Source organism: Ceratotherium simum, chromosome 26 (genome assembly GCF_057802395.1).
Source record: "Ceratotherium simum simum isolate JZ-2026a chromosome 26, ASM5780239v1, whole genome shotgun sequence".
In the NCBI taxonomy this organism is placed as follows: Eukaryota; Metazoa; Chordata; class Mammalia; order Perissodactyla; family Rhinocerotidae; genus Ceratotherium; species Ceratotherium simum.
Genome location: NC_141925.1, coordinates 40,788,435 through 40,801,323, shown reverse-complemented (window position 1 = coordinate 40,801,323; position 12,889 = coordinate 40,788,435). Strand labels below are relative to the sequence as shown.

The window sequence follows — 12,889 nt, the reverse complement described above, 5'->3', positions numbered from 1 at the left end:
GCGCCTGCGCAGTACAAACGGCGGGGCGGGCGCGGCGGTGCATTGTGGGAGCCCCGCGCGTCCGCGTGGGCCCCGCGGCCGTGGGACCGCTTTCCTTTCTGCTGCTGCTTGGGACGGTCCTGCCCGCTGCCAGCCCGAGACCCAGGGCCGAGAGAAAGCGCTAGAGCCCGGAGTTCCCACCGACCTGCCGGGAGGACGCACCTGCCCGGCGCGGCGAGAGCCGCTCCCGCCCACCGCCCTGGAGCTGCTAAAGGACGTCCACCTGGGCCTAGCCCCGCCCGGCCGCGGCCCCGCTCGCGTGGCCGTTCTCTCAGGCCACTACCTCTACTATCACTACGGCTGCGACGGCCTGGACGACCGGGGCTGGGGCTGCGGCTACCGCACTCTACAGACGCTGTGCTCGTGGCCAGAGGGCCGGGCCGCGGGCGTGCCCGAGCTGGGTGCCGTGCAGGCGGCCCTGGAGGACATGGGCGACAAGCCCCATGGGTTCCGGGGCTCCCGGAGCTGGATCGGCTGTGTAGAGGCCAGCCTCTGCCTGGACTACTTCGGAGGGCCCCAGGGGCGCCTATGCCACGTGCCCCGTGGAGCAGGGCTTCAGGGGGAACTGGAGAGGCTTTACTCCCACTTCGGAGGGGGCGGGGGGCCTGTAATGGTTGGGGGGGATGCGGATGCCCGTTCCAAGGCCTTGCTAGGAGTCTGTCTGGGGCCAGGCCCTGAAGCCTATGTCCTGGTGTTGGACCCTCACTGCTGGGGTGCTCCAAAAAACTCCAGTGAAATACAGGCTGCTGGGTGGGTGGGCTGGCAAGAGATAAGCACAGTCTTTGACCCCAACTCCTTCTACAACCTGTGTTTGACCAGCCCTAACTCCAAAATGCAGCAGCATGCCCTGGACTGAGGCTAAGGTCCCAGAACTGTCTCTGGCCCCATACACACTCACCTAGCCGCCTTTCAAAGGCAGAAGCTGCATGATGTCAGGCCCCCAGGAAGTCGCAGCAGAGACTGGGGCCTTTGGGGTCAATAAAGTGGTAAAGAGTCAGCTAACCACGGCCCCAGCTGATTTTTGGGAGAACTGGGGAAGTATATAATATATAGCCAGTCAGGAGTCTGTGGAAGTGCTTTTATTGGCAGTAGGGCTGAACGTACAAAAAATGAGAGCTGGATGGGACAAGGCAGTCACAAGTATAGGTATCAGGAGTAAGGAAAAGTAGGCGGCTCAAAAGAAATCCACGTCATCTGGAGCATCCAGGTCACGGTATTCCACAATGGCCCGTGGGTCTCCACGGACCATCCTGTGAGATGACAAAGAGGTAAGATGGGATGAGAGTTGAGGGCCCCCGACAGAGTCTGAAGAGGCAAGAATGCTTGGACATCTTGGCTCATTCTCACCTGTTTCGAGGTTTCCCAGGATAACCTCCCTGGCCTCGGAAGGCATCATAGTTCCCTCGGCCAGCACCATACGGGGCATGCGGGTATGGAGGCCCTCCTGTGGGGACTGCAGGGCGGACAGCACCAGCTATGAAAAAGATCAGTGTTGAGTTGAAAAACTATGACCTCAACTACATCCTAGCTAAGTTTTCTTTCTGCCAGCCCCTCACAACCACCAAGCCGCCCTTGCAACTCCCTCTTGCACTTACCTCCATAGCCCAAGATGGGGGGCCGGGGCTGACCATAGGGCATCAGGCCCTGGGGAGTCTGGTGTGGGTAGGGGAGTCCCGGGGTCAGGCCTGGGGGGAGTACAACACAGACAGGAACATGAATTACTGCGGGGGGTGGGGAGGGGGCAATGACAACTGGCTAAATGCAAATTAAAAAGAGAACCAGGAGTCTGAATAGTCAAGGGAGAGGAATGTGGCAGACCCTCATGGATCGTATCTTACTCTGCGCAGGGCCAGGTGGCTGAGCTGGCTTGATCTCCGGCAGAGCTGGGCGCTTGGCATCGGTGAGAAAGTTGTTAAAAAACGCCACCTCTTTCTTCACTTCCTCAATTTTCTCTGCATGCTTGTTGAAGATATGTTTGCGTACAAACTCAGGGCCCTGGGTGAAAAAAGAGAGTCAGAACAGAGCGAGCACTGGGGGTTCCCTAAATCCCAGACCCAACCTGGAAGGTAATCAACCACCCCTCCCACCAATCCCACTAAGCAGTTGCCTCCTCGGGCTTTGAGGAGGCTTCCTGGCTCAACCCCCTCCCCCACACTCTAACACACAACTCGCTAACATCCCAGACCTTGAATTTCTTGCCACTGAGAGGGCATAGCCACTTATCCTTGCCCAGTTCCTGGGTGTTAGAGGTGACAAACTTTTCCACTTCCTGCTCAGGGTCTTTGCGACCCATCTTCTGGGCCTCTTCCTCTGAAAGAGATTCCCGCACACTCAGCAGCGGAGTCAGCTTCTCCTCAAATGTCTTCTGCCACTCTAGCACTGTGGTTTGGGGACAGAGACAAGACAGCAGGTTGGAGAAGGGAGCCAGAGCAAGGAATAGGAAAGGAAGGGATTAGAGAAGAGGGTGGCAAAACATTGCTACCAGAGCAGAACTAAGACCAGAGGCAGCTGGGGAGAAAGGGAAACCAAAGGGGAATCAGAAGTGGGGGGCTGGGAGCTTACCTTCTCCATGACTGATGCGGTTGGGTGGCATGGGCCCCCGAACATGGATGATGCCACAACGGTTGGGCATTTCATCCTCATTGGGGTACTCGCACGTGTTATAATAATCCAGGGAATGCACAATGCGCAAATAGAGAAGGAGTTTGTCCAAAACCTAAGAGAAATGAGAAGCCGTGAGTTCACCAAACTCTTGCCCCTTTGCTGCCCCAAGCCAGGCTCTGCTCTCGCCGGCACCTTGATGAGCTTCTCATCCCGCTCCACATTGATCTCCGCTGGGTTTCCTTCCTTAGGAGGCTCCTCAGGGGGCGCCCCCCCACTGCTCCCCAGCAGCTCCTCCTCCTCAGCACTCACTTCCTCGATCAGGTAGTCAGTGATATTCTTCAAGATGGGGTTCTGCGAGGGCAGGCTCTGGCAGGGAGGGAGATGTGGGGCAAGTGAGGCAGAGAAAACCCCTCAGGTTAGGTAGCCTAGGAACCTCCTCATTTGAGAGACAAGGTGAAGGAGGAGTTCAGGGCTCACTCAGCCTAACTAGTATCATTGCCTCATTATCTGTCTTCATTTTTGTATTTGGTCTACCCTAGCCCACAAATGATCACTAATGCCAGTCTGTTCTGTTGGAAGCGAGAGGTGCTGCCCGATAGATGAGAGGCAAACAAGCAAGTGGGTACAAGAGGTCAATGCCAGAGGTGCCCTCAGATGAGGTGGCATCAGCTGCTTTTGAAAAAGTCCCATGGGGAGTGACTGACTGTTGGCAGAGGAGGTGTCCCAGGCTCAGAGGCCCAGAGCTGGGTCCTGTCGTCCAGCGTATGGATCAGCTTGGCTGCCAGCTTGATGTCGTTGCGCACTATCTGCTTGTGCTGGGTGATGCCGTTGATGTTGCGGACGCGACGGGTCAGGTCTCTGTTCACGCCAGGGCTCAGCTCACACTCTCGGAGCTGGAGGGAACAGAGAGCTTACCAACACTTGCCCAAGAAGTAGCAACTCAAAGGCTGGCCCTATTGAGAGCACCAGTGATTAGACTGTGAGCTCCCTGAGGACAGGGACCAGGGGTGTCTTGTTCCAGGTCACAGGCCCAGAGCCTAGCCCAGACACAGGAGTATATAGTTAATGTGAACAGACATAATGGATGAAATAGGGGGCAGAATGAATGAAGCAATCAACAAGCAAAGGAATCAGAGGCGTGTGCAGCATGGAGAGCCCCACTTTCTCTTCCTCAAAACAGTCCCCCTCCCAGCACTCACTCGAATATTCTGCAGGTTCCAACAAATCTCTTTGATGTTAACACTGCGGTCAAAGGTCACCCAGCCACGACGGAAAAACCTAAACAAGGAAGAAAACATCAGCATAATCCTGGGGTGGAGGTGATGTTGGCCATTAACCTCCCCTGCACCTTTTCTCCAAGGAATCCGGGGTCACACTTCTTTCCATTCCTCACCTCCTCTCCGGCTGAGGCTCTGACAGTGCCACACGCATAAAGCCGGGATACCTTTTACAAAGCTGGAAAAGCAGAGGAACAGAAACCCCATTTAGTGATTCTAGGATTCACTTCTTCCTCCAATCCCCATGTTCTCAGAACCCTGGGGAACTGCCTTTACATCTTTACTCAGACAAGGAGAAAGCAAAAAACAGCTTAAGAATTAAAGCACTTGAAAGCACATGGTGCGATTAGGGCCAGCCCTCAAAGGGCATGGGCCCGTGGAAAGGGGGGCTCCCTATTAATGCCCGTGGAAAGGGGGGCTCTCTATTAGAGAAAGAGGAATCTATGTCAGAAGCAGGGCCAGATCGTCTTCTCCCTGCCGTGCCCCTCGATGTCATCTCTGCCTCCAGTACCATTTGTGACCACTCACAGAAATGATCTCAGCCCGGGAGATGTTGGGAGCGATGTTGCGCATGAAGAGAGAGCAAGTCTTATGCAGGGGCCGGGGTTTACATTCCAGCCCAGGGGTGTCCTTAGGCTTCTCCCTTTCTTCCTCCTTGGGCTTCTCCTTTTCCTTGAGCGCTTCTTCTATGCAGAAGTGGTGGGAGTTGGTGAATTTTTACTGGTGATTTTGCAGTGGAGGATAGAGAAGCTGTCAAACTCGCCCCCCCCCATCAATTTCTTACCTCCCCCACCCTTGTTCAGTAGAAAAAGAATGGACTAGAAGCAGAAAATAAAACCTACCAGCATCCTCCTTCTCCTCCTCAGCTTGGCCACTCTCAGACTCCGACTCCGACTCAGACACACTGCCCTCGTCAAAGCTGTCCTCACCACTGTGCTTTCTGTTCCGCTTCTTGCTACTCTGTGATGGCCACAGCAAGAGGAGGTGAGCAGACAACCAGGACCCCTGACACTGACCCCATGCAACAGCTGTCCTACCTTTTTGGCTTCTTTCTCCGAGTCGTCTTTCTTCTCTTCCTTGTCCCCATCACCCTCGGATTTCTTAGTTTTGTCATCACTAGAACTGTCATTTTCAGCCTACAGGTGGAGACAATCACTGGGGATGTCGATGTCCCCTTCAACCTTTATCAGAGGGCCCCCCCACCCTCTACAGCAGAGCCCAGAAGTTCGCCTCTCCTCCACCCAACACACAACCCCCTAGTTCCAGTTCCTCTGGAGCCCACACCACCCAAGCAGCTCTGTTCTCCCCAGGCCCTCACAGGCAGCACCCAGAGGCCCCAGCACTCAGACCTGTTTGCTCTCTTCTTTCTTGTCATCCTTATCATTGGCCTTGCGCTCTCCATCCCCCAGGACTGGTCCAGCCCGGCCTTCCTCTTTCTTGCTGGGCTCCCCGGGCTTTCCTGCCTGTTCTTCCTCCTCCTCCTGCTCCAGGATGCGTAGGTCATTCTCTGTACCTCCTTCCATCTTAATCACAGCTACCAATAAAGGGAGCAGAGGTCAGAGTCCAAGGGCCCTGGACTTCAGCCTCTGGCTTTCTGTCACCCTAATTCTATTTCCCAACCAAGACCTTGGTCACCAGACACCCCCACCTCTCCCAATCCACACACCTGCATCCAGCATCTTGACAATGGCATCAGCTTTGTCTATGTCCAGGAGAAGATTATCAAACCAGCCACTCTCCATGAGGGACAGGAATACCCTCAGTCGGTTTTGCAGGGCCCCCCGGGCCTCCTGCCGACGCTTCCCCACCTCATCTGGGTGGTACTTAGACCGAAACCTGGGAAGGAAGGGGGGAGGGAAGAGACAAAACAGTTACTGGAGGCCAGGGCCAGGACATGGGGAGGGGCCCAAGAAAGTTAGGGCATAGCCCCCATCCTCTCACACCCATAAAAGCAGAGAGATTGAGGAGAGGGGCTAGAACCACCCAGTACCCCCAAAATGAGCCAGAGGTTATACTCTGAGATTTGGGGGAGAGCCAAGAACTAAGAGCTCTGGATCTGGGAAGAGCAATGACTATAGGGGGAGGCCAGGACTGAAGAGGCAGACTGCCTTACGTCTCTGGGAAGCACTAACTTTAAAAAGTGTAGTTTCCCAAAGCTTCTGAGAGGAAGGCTTAAAAAACATAGGCTCCAAAGAACGTCCCTCTCCTTGCCAACCCCAAACTAGAGTCATTAAAAGGACTGCTCCCACCAACTCCCTCCATCCCTAGGTGAAGACAGAGGGAAACCTGAAATGCACCAGATAGGAAAAGCCAGAAAAGGCAGGATACCTTTCTCCCCCCTTGGGAAGACAAGCAGATGGTGAAGGGACAGGGAAAGACCAAAGGGAGAACCAGAAGTGCCCTTATAACCTCAGGTACTGCCCACAGGGAGAGCGAGAGGAGGACGGGGGCAGGGCATGAAAAGAGAACATTTAAAATAGGACCTTGGGGGAAAAAAACAGAAGAACTTAGGAGTATGAGAAAAAGGAGAATGGGAAAGTGTGAAAATCCCAGAAATCAAAAACAAAGGGAAAAACTAAAGACTAGACAGAAACAACAACAAAAAAATCAGGAAAGAAGTATTAGACAGGGAGCAAGAACAGGGACAAAGAAGGAAGGAACGGTACATGAGAGAGTGAGACAAAAAGAGAGAGAAGAAAGAGGGGACAGTGAAAGACGGAACAGAACCACGAGTCGAGCATAAGAGGAAAGGAAAGCTGCAGGCGTCACCTCCAGGATCTTTACCTTGGCCGCTTGGTCAAACAGAGCTCAAGATTTAACTAGCCGCGCCCAGGGCCCATGCTGGCAGGTGGGCACCGGCTGGCTCCTGGCTGGGGCGTCCCGGCCCAGATGCCCCAACCCCGCGGGACTCCGCGGTGGGGGCCCTGACTGACTAACTGCCTGAGCAATCACATTCAGCTAAACCGCTGCATTGTGCACAGCAGTGCCCTGCCTGTCTGCCTGGCCGGGGCAGCGCGGCTCAGCCCAGGGGGCTCATGTATGGGCTGGGTATGGTGGGGGTGGAGGTGGGTTTGCTCCGAGCTCCGTCGATGGGCGGGTGTAGTTCCCAGTTCTGGCTCTTTTCAAGGAGGAGGAGCAGAAAGAGGATGAGGAGGAGGAGCAGGAAGGGGGGAAAAGATGGTTGATTAAAATTAAAACATCCACAAAAGGAAAAAAATTAAAATTCTTTTTCTGTCAAACGACCCTGAGATCTTTGCTTTTCTTGTCTGGATTCACTCGTTGCTTTTGGGAGGACGCCACAGCCACACAGGGTCCCGGCGATCAGGGATGACAATGACCCAATACCAGCAAGTGGGAAGCAGTCTGTCTGCTGCCCCAAGGGAACAGGTGGCTCTGACCAGCTGCCTGGAGGTGTCCCACTCACTGAGGACAGTGGGGAAGGGAGTTTGGGGGGGTGGGGGTGTGGCAGACGTTGAAGTGAGGAGGAGAACCCATCAGCCAATGCTGCTGTACTCCCATCCCCCACCCCCAGGAAGTTCTGGATTGGGGGAAATGGGAAGAGGACAGGGCTGCAGGCTCCACTGGCGGGGCCAGGGGAAACATGCCAGGGAAAAGACAGCAGGAGAGGAGGGGCACTCACCACTCCTCATCTTTATGAGCCAAGAAGAAATCCTGCATCTGCTGCCTTCGGAAATCCAGCTTGTAGTCATTATAGCGCTTAACTGCCTCTGTCTCATCCACAGAGTCATCCAATGACAGGAGAAACTCCTTGAAGGTCTTCATCACCGGTGGTGGCACACCCAAGTCGATCTCTGCAATGCTGCCCAGCCTGGGGGGGGGGCCAGTCAGGAAGTCTTGGTTGTGGGGGAAGAGGGTGGGGGATGGGGGGGCCAAGGTAGCCAGCTGCCCCCTTCCTTTGCCCACCATGGACATCACCCCAGGCACCAACTGCTACCACACCCCCAGGCTCTGCTCTGCGTGCCCAACCCACTTCCTGGCTCCCAACACGCTCTGTAGCAACCCCAATCCATCCCCCAAGCCTACCAACTCCCTTCTCCCGAGAACCCAGAACCCCAGGTCTTTACCTGGCCTGGATAGGCAGAACATGATGCTGCATGATGTGGACGTCTGGGTGGCCCCAGGGCTGAGGGGGGCCATAAGTTGGGCCCCCACCCCCCCCAGCATAGGGCATCTCATAGCCACTGTGGTATGGGTCAGAGCTGTGCTCATCCCTGAGGGTGGGGGACACAAAAGTCACACAGAGAAGGAATCATCTCTCCAGAGCACGAAGGAGAATGTGATGGGGGCGGGGGGGCATTTGGAATATGGTCTCTCACCCAAGGGTTTAAAGGGACAAGAAGATGGGTTTACAGGAAGTTTGAAAAAAGGAAATGACACACAAAGTTCTCAGCAGAAGTGAGGGAAGACAGCTGAGGCCCAAGTGGAACTGAGCCCAAAGAGAGAAGACAGGGACACTGCTGCCATCTCACCAGTCTCGTCTCATGCGCTTCTGCGGGGGGCTGAGCTCATGGCGGGGAGGAGAGAAGCGCTCTCGCCGATTCCGGTCATAGTCACGATATTCACCCCGACTGCGGCGCTCCCGGCCACGGTCCCACTCTCTGGCGATCAGGACAGGTAACAGTAAGGCACAGCTGGATATCCCGAGGTTACACTCCTGGACAGGCCCTTCTTGTCCTATCTGAGACACCAGACTAAAAGCCTAAAATGATAAAACTACCCTCTAAACAGAAGGACTCTTGCCTACTTCCATCACTGTAGCCATTACCCACAAACTGATAACTCTCCAACTCTCCCTCCCTCCAGCCTGGCCTTTTTCCTGAGCTCCAGACCAACATCAACAATCCCCCACTAGATGGCCATTGCGTGTCAGAATTGAGCCTATTATTTCTACCACTATGGGCCCAAATCTGCTTCCATCCTCCTTTCCCACTCTCGGTTATATCAACATATCACCATGTATCCAGTTATCAAGTGTCACCCTCACCACTAATTTGTTACGGGCTTGTTAATCCCCTGTCTCAAAGCCTATTAAAGCTGTCCTCTTCCTCGCCATCCCCACACACTCTGCCCTAGCCTGCGTGCCTCGTCCTGATCGTTTCTCCTACAACTGCAGCACTGGTTTTGTTTTCCTGCTCTGGTCTCTGCCCCTTCTCTACCGTCAAAGTGAATTTTCTCAAACACAAATCTGCTCATGCCATACCCTTGCTTAAATACACAACACTGTTCAAAACCTTTGTTCCTGGGTGTTATTTCAGGCTCTCCACCAGTCACCAGCCACCTCCATCCCCATCTTCACAAAATAAAAAAGAACATCCTTGCTCTAACCCAGTGGTTTTCAAACTTTTTGGTCTTGGGATCCCTTTACACTCTTAAAAATTGTTGAAGATTAAAGAGTTTTTGCTTATGTGGGTTCTATCTACCCCGTATTCTAACCACATGTGAATACTGTATTCAAAATTGGAATAGAAAAAATTAACATCTATTAATTTTGACGTTAAATATTAACATAAACTACATCATTTTATGAAAAATGGCTATTTTCCAAAAAAACTTCAGTGAAAAAACTGGCATTGTTTTTCATTTACAACTCTTTTCAAGGTCTGGCTTAAGAGAGACAGCTGGAGTCTCATATCTGCTTCTACATACAATCTGTTATAATATGGTGTTTGGTTGAAAAATATGAAGAAAATCTGGCCTCACAGATATGTAGCTGGAAAAGGGAATACTTGAATAGCCTTTTCAGATAACTGGGGATATTCTTCTGTACTACCCAAAGCTTGAGAAATAGCTTCTTAAGGGCTAGTTGCAATGCTGAATCTGAAACCGTATCAATGAACATTTTGTACTCTGCTACATTAAAATCTATTGTTCTATCTTGCTCTTTGAATGGATCTTGACACATCTTTTTATATAATATCAAAATATCATACTCATTAGTATCACTTCGTATCTTCATCAGAAGAGTCTTTAAGTAAGGGGAAGCTCTCAAGCTCACATTGGTAGATACAAGTTTTCCAAAATTTTAGTTTTCACTGGAAAGTTCCACTTCCTCACTGGCAACAAAACTGACAATTTTCCTTGCAGTAACAGATTCTCTTAGTTTGTTTTCAAGAAAATGTCTGTCAAATACCCAAATATGAATAACCACTGTTTGACAGTCTTTCATTCAGGTAAAACTGGCAATCCAGGAAAAAAAATATTGTTAGTTCAGCTCACAACTCGATCCCACAAATACTATTCCTCAGGGTGACCACTGTACTCCTATATGCAGAAGTACTTTATGCATCCTTCTCATCCATCATGTGTATTAAAAAGATGTACAGTCAAGAACCCAATTTAATAAAATTAAAAATTTTCACTGCTTCATCAAGGACATTAAGTGAAACTGGATTGGTGCAAAGGCGTTAGCAGTTTAATTCGCCAATGCTATAGCATCACGAGTGCAAATGTCACTACGGTGAAAACGACACTACCTAGTGTTACTATAACAACAGTTGTAACCTCACAGATCCCCTACAGTGTGTGGGCCACACTCTGAGAACCACTACTCTCAAAACATTAGAATATGTGCTCTTTACTGCACACAGCATTATGTCCCCAATTCCAAGCTGTTCACGCCACTTGTGTCTGGGGAATTCCCACTCATCTTTCCAAGTCTTGCTAAGTGTCGCTTTCCTGTAGCTCTCCCCTCCCTTAGAAAATCTGTTCCCTCAACACTTACCATCTTTATAACGATCTCTCATATATACTCATTTGCAGCATACACCCAAGGCCATTTTGCACCTGACTCCAAGCCCCAAACTGTAAACTCCTTAAGGGTAATAACCACATCTCATCCATCTTCAGAATTCAGAAGCGCACCTTTGATTTTCTTCTGACTTTCGTAGAAAATACCAAGGAACAAAGTGCCACATGGAGCGTCCACAGAGAAGAGACTCACTGACAGACTGACTGATTTACTCATTTTTCAAAATGATACTGAAGGAATAAATGTTATCACAATAAGTCACCTCAAACTCTTTTTTTCTGGTAATCTGTATCCAAATTGAGCCAGTGCCATCAGCTCACTGACTGGATATTTGTGATGCCCTTTAGATTAAAAAAATCTGCCACGGTTCCTCTTATCTTGATTACTTTATTTGAAACCACATTAGATGTTTCTTATGTTATAGTTAAGGAAACACCTTAACTGTAATTAACTCAAGAACATCCCAGAAAACTAATCACTAGCCGAGTCAAACCTAATCAATTAACCCAACCATCAGCATCCAAAGAACTCTGATGTTAGCCAAGACAATTACAAGAAATTTAATCACATTCTGCCAGGGAACTGGTCTGACAACCTCACCAGTTAAAGGCAATTCTATGTTGCTTTTTTTTTGAATCAAACTTTTCGAGGTACAATCTACAAACACTAAAATGCACACATTTTTAATACATGTATAAATATTGCTTTTTCATACTCAAACTCTCTTAGCTCTATTGCTTTGATCTTCTGGATATTTCAAACATCAAGCCATACCTAGCTCTTCCGCCAACAGCAAACAGATTGAACCACATGCAACCGTCAAGAATGAGCGATTTCACATGGTTCGCCCTGATAAAATTATAAGCGCAACGCCAGGAGAGTGGAGTACAACAGAATGAGACAGGGGCACAAAACTGAGGAAAAGCAGAGTCTCACCGGTCATTCCAGTCGTCCCCTCGACGTCTTTCATCTCTTTCCCGGGAACGGTCATAGTCGCTGCGCTCTCTTCTAAACTTGTCCCTGCGCCTGCGATCATACTCGTCATCACTGTCACCCATGGCGCGGTCGCAGGGGGCCTGGAGCCCAGACAGGGGCCGTCAGTGTATCGAACAATGCCGGGAGGAGGGAAGGCTCTCCCATCCGTAGCAGCACGCCCGCCCCGCTCCGCAAAGGCCAGCCGGCCGCTGCCCCGCCATCCTAAGCCCTCTGCCCCGACACTGCACTCGCCCCCACGGGCCCCTCGCCACCCCGCCGGCCCCGGGCCACTCTCCCTCCGGCCCGCCCCAGCCCCCTCTCCCGGCCCTCCCCTCCCCCACCTGGGAGCGGCCGCGGCCGTTAGTCTCGCGCTCGGGCGGGCTGGTTTTCCGGGCGACCTGGGCCCGCCTCTGGCCTCGGGCACGCGGCGACGACGGCGAGGAGAGTGAGAGGGAGACGCGGGTCTCTCAGCGAGGGGGCTGAGGAGATGGGAAGAAAGTGGGACAGCGACGATGGGCGGTCGGCGCGCGCCGCTCGCGCTGCGCCTGCGTCACCGGCAGCAGAGCGCCTCGAACCACAAAAGCCCCGCCCCACTCGCGGCCAGAACTGGAACTAAACCAAAGACGGAGAGACGGGGAGCACCGGGGCATGACGGGAAGGGGCGGGGCCCCGGAAGTCTCGCGCGCTTTCCAGGACGAGAACTGCGGGAGCGAGAGGAACTACGGGAAGCCGGCTGGACCAAGCGTGGCCTCGAGAGGGCGGTAGAGCCCTCTGGGCGTGAAGCAGATCTTGCTCGGGCCGAGGTCGAAGGCTGGGATTCCCTGGCTCTGTCCGGAGCCTCTTCCAGTTTCCATCCAGCCTTTGCGCACCCCCCCTCACCTTCCTCTGGGCGCCTCCTGACCTCCTCCTGGGTGGTTTCGCCCCTCTCCGTGAGCAGGGCAGGGGCTTGGCGAATGCATTGGCTTAACGAGATCGAGCAACCATTTTAAAGCATCTCCTCCCACCATTTTGTGCTCCCACTAGATAACCAGCTTTTGTTGGTGCCTCCGTACACGCTACCTGCGAAACCCCTTGTTCCTGCTCTTCTTCGAGAAAGGCGCCCCGTCTTTAAGCAAAACTGGCAAATCTCAGTCTTATTCCCAGTCAGTACTTTGATGAGACAGGTTGTAGGTTGAGCTCCCTACCAATAGGCAGGATTTTGCTTGCCCCAGGTTAAATAACACCA

At 52.4% G+C, this 12,889-nt stretch overlaps 2 protein-coding genes across 5 annotated transcripts; one reads left to right on the top strand and one right to left on the bottom strand.

Annotated features, from left to right (window-relative positions):
• Nucleotides 1-393: 393 nt before the first annotated feature.
• UFSP1 (UFM1 specific peptidase 1) lies at nucleotides 394-1,035 on the top strand. Its single transcript, XM_004442890.2, has one exon. The coding sequence runs from the start codon at nucleotides 467-469 to the stop codon at nucleotides 893-895; it is 429 nt and encodes a 142-aa protein (XP_004442947.1). The 5' UTR covers nucleotides 394-466; the 3' UTR covers nucleotides 896-1,035.
• Nucleotides 1,036-1,103: 68 nt separating this feature from the next.
• Nucleotides 1,104-12,858, bottom strand: SRRT (serrate, RNA effector molecule). Of its 4 annotated transcripts, none has more exons than XM_014797129.2 (20): nucleotides 12,006-12,858; nucleotides 11,626-11,765; nucleotides 8,411-8,539; nucleotides 8,006-8,152; nucleotides 7,561-7,749; nucleotides 5,587-5,756; nucleotides 5,270-5,454; nucleotides 4,958-5,056; nucleotides 4,763-4,880; nucleotides 4,449-4,603; nucleotides 4,037-4,098; nucleotides 3,843-3,921; nucleotides 3,348-3,536; nucleotides 2,836-3,009; nucleotides 2,602-2,755; nucleotides 2,225-2,418; nucleotides 1,878-2,034; nucleotides 1,635-1,736; nucleotides 1,387-1,513; nucleotides 1,104-1,289 (listed from the first exon to the last, which is right to left on the bottom strand). In XM_014797129.2, exons 2-20 carry the CDS (start codon nucleotides 11,745-11,747, stop codon nucleotides 1,214-1,216), a joined length of 2,628 nt encoding a protein of 875 aa, XP_014652615.1. In that variant the 5' UTR covers nucleotides 11,748-11,765; nucleotides 12,006-12,858; the 3' UTR covers nucleotides 1,104-1,213. The 4 variants fall into 4 exon arrangements, with proteins under 4 accessions (XP_014652615.1, XP_014652616.1, XP_014652614.1 ...); XM_014797130.2 differs by having other exon boundaries at nucleotides 1,635-1,724; XM_014797128.2 differs by having other exon boundaries at nucleotides 4,449-4,606; nucleotides 12,006-12,857.
• Between the last annotated feature and the right edge of the window lie 31 nt (nucleotides 12,859-12,889).

Excerpts from the sequence above, each read along its gene's own strand:
- UFSP1 (XM_004442890.2), top strand. The coding sequence starts at position 467 with ATGGGCGACAAGCCCCATGGGTTCCGGGGCTCCCGGAGCTGGATCGGC.
- SRRT (XM_014797128.2), bottom strand. The coding sequence starts at position 11,747 with ATGGGTGACAGTGATGACGAGTATGATCGCAGGCGCAGGGACAAGTTT. Across the intron at positions 8,540-11,625 it reads GGGGACGACTGGAATGACCG|AGAGTGGGACCGTGGCCGGG; the intron begins GTGAGACTCTGC and ends CCTGATCGCCAG. Across the intron at positions 8,153-8,410 it reads AAGCGCATGAGACGAGACTG|GGATGAGCACAGCTCTGACC; the intron begins GTGAGATGGCAG and ends CCCCACCCTCAG.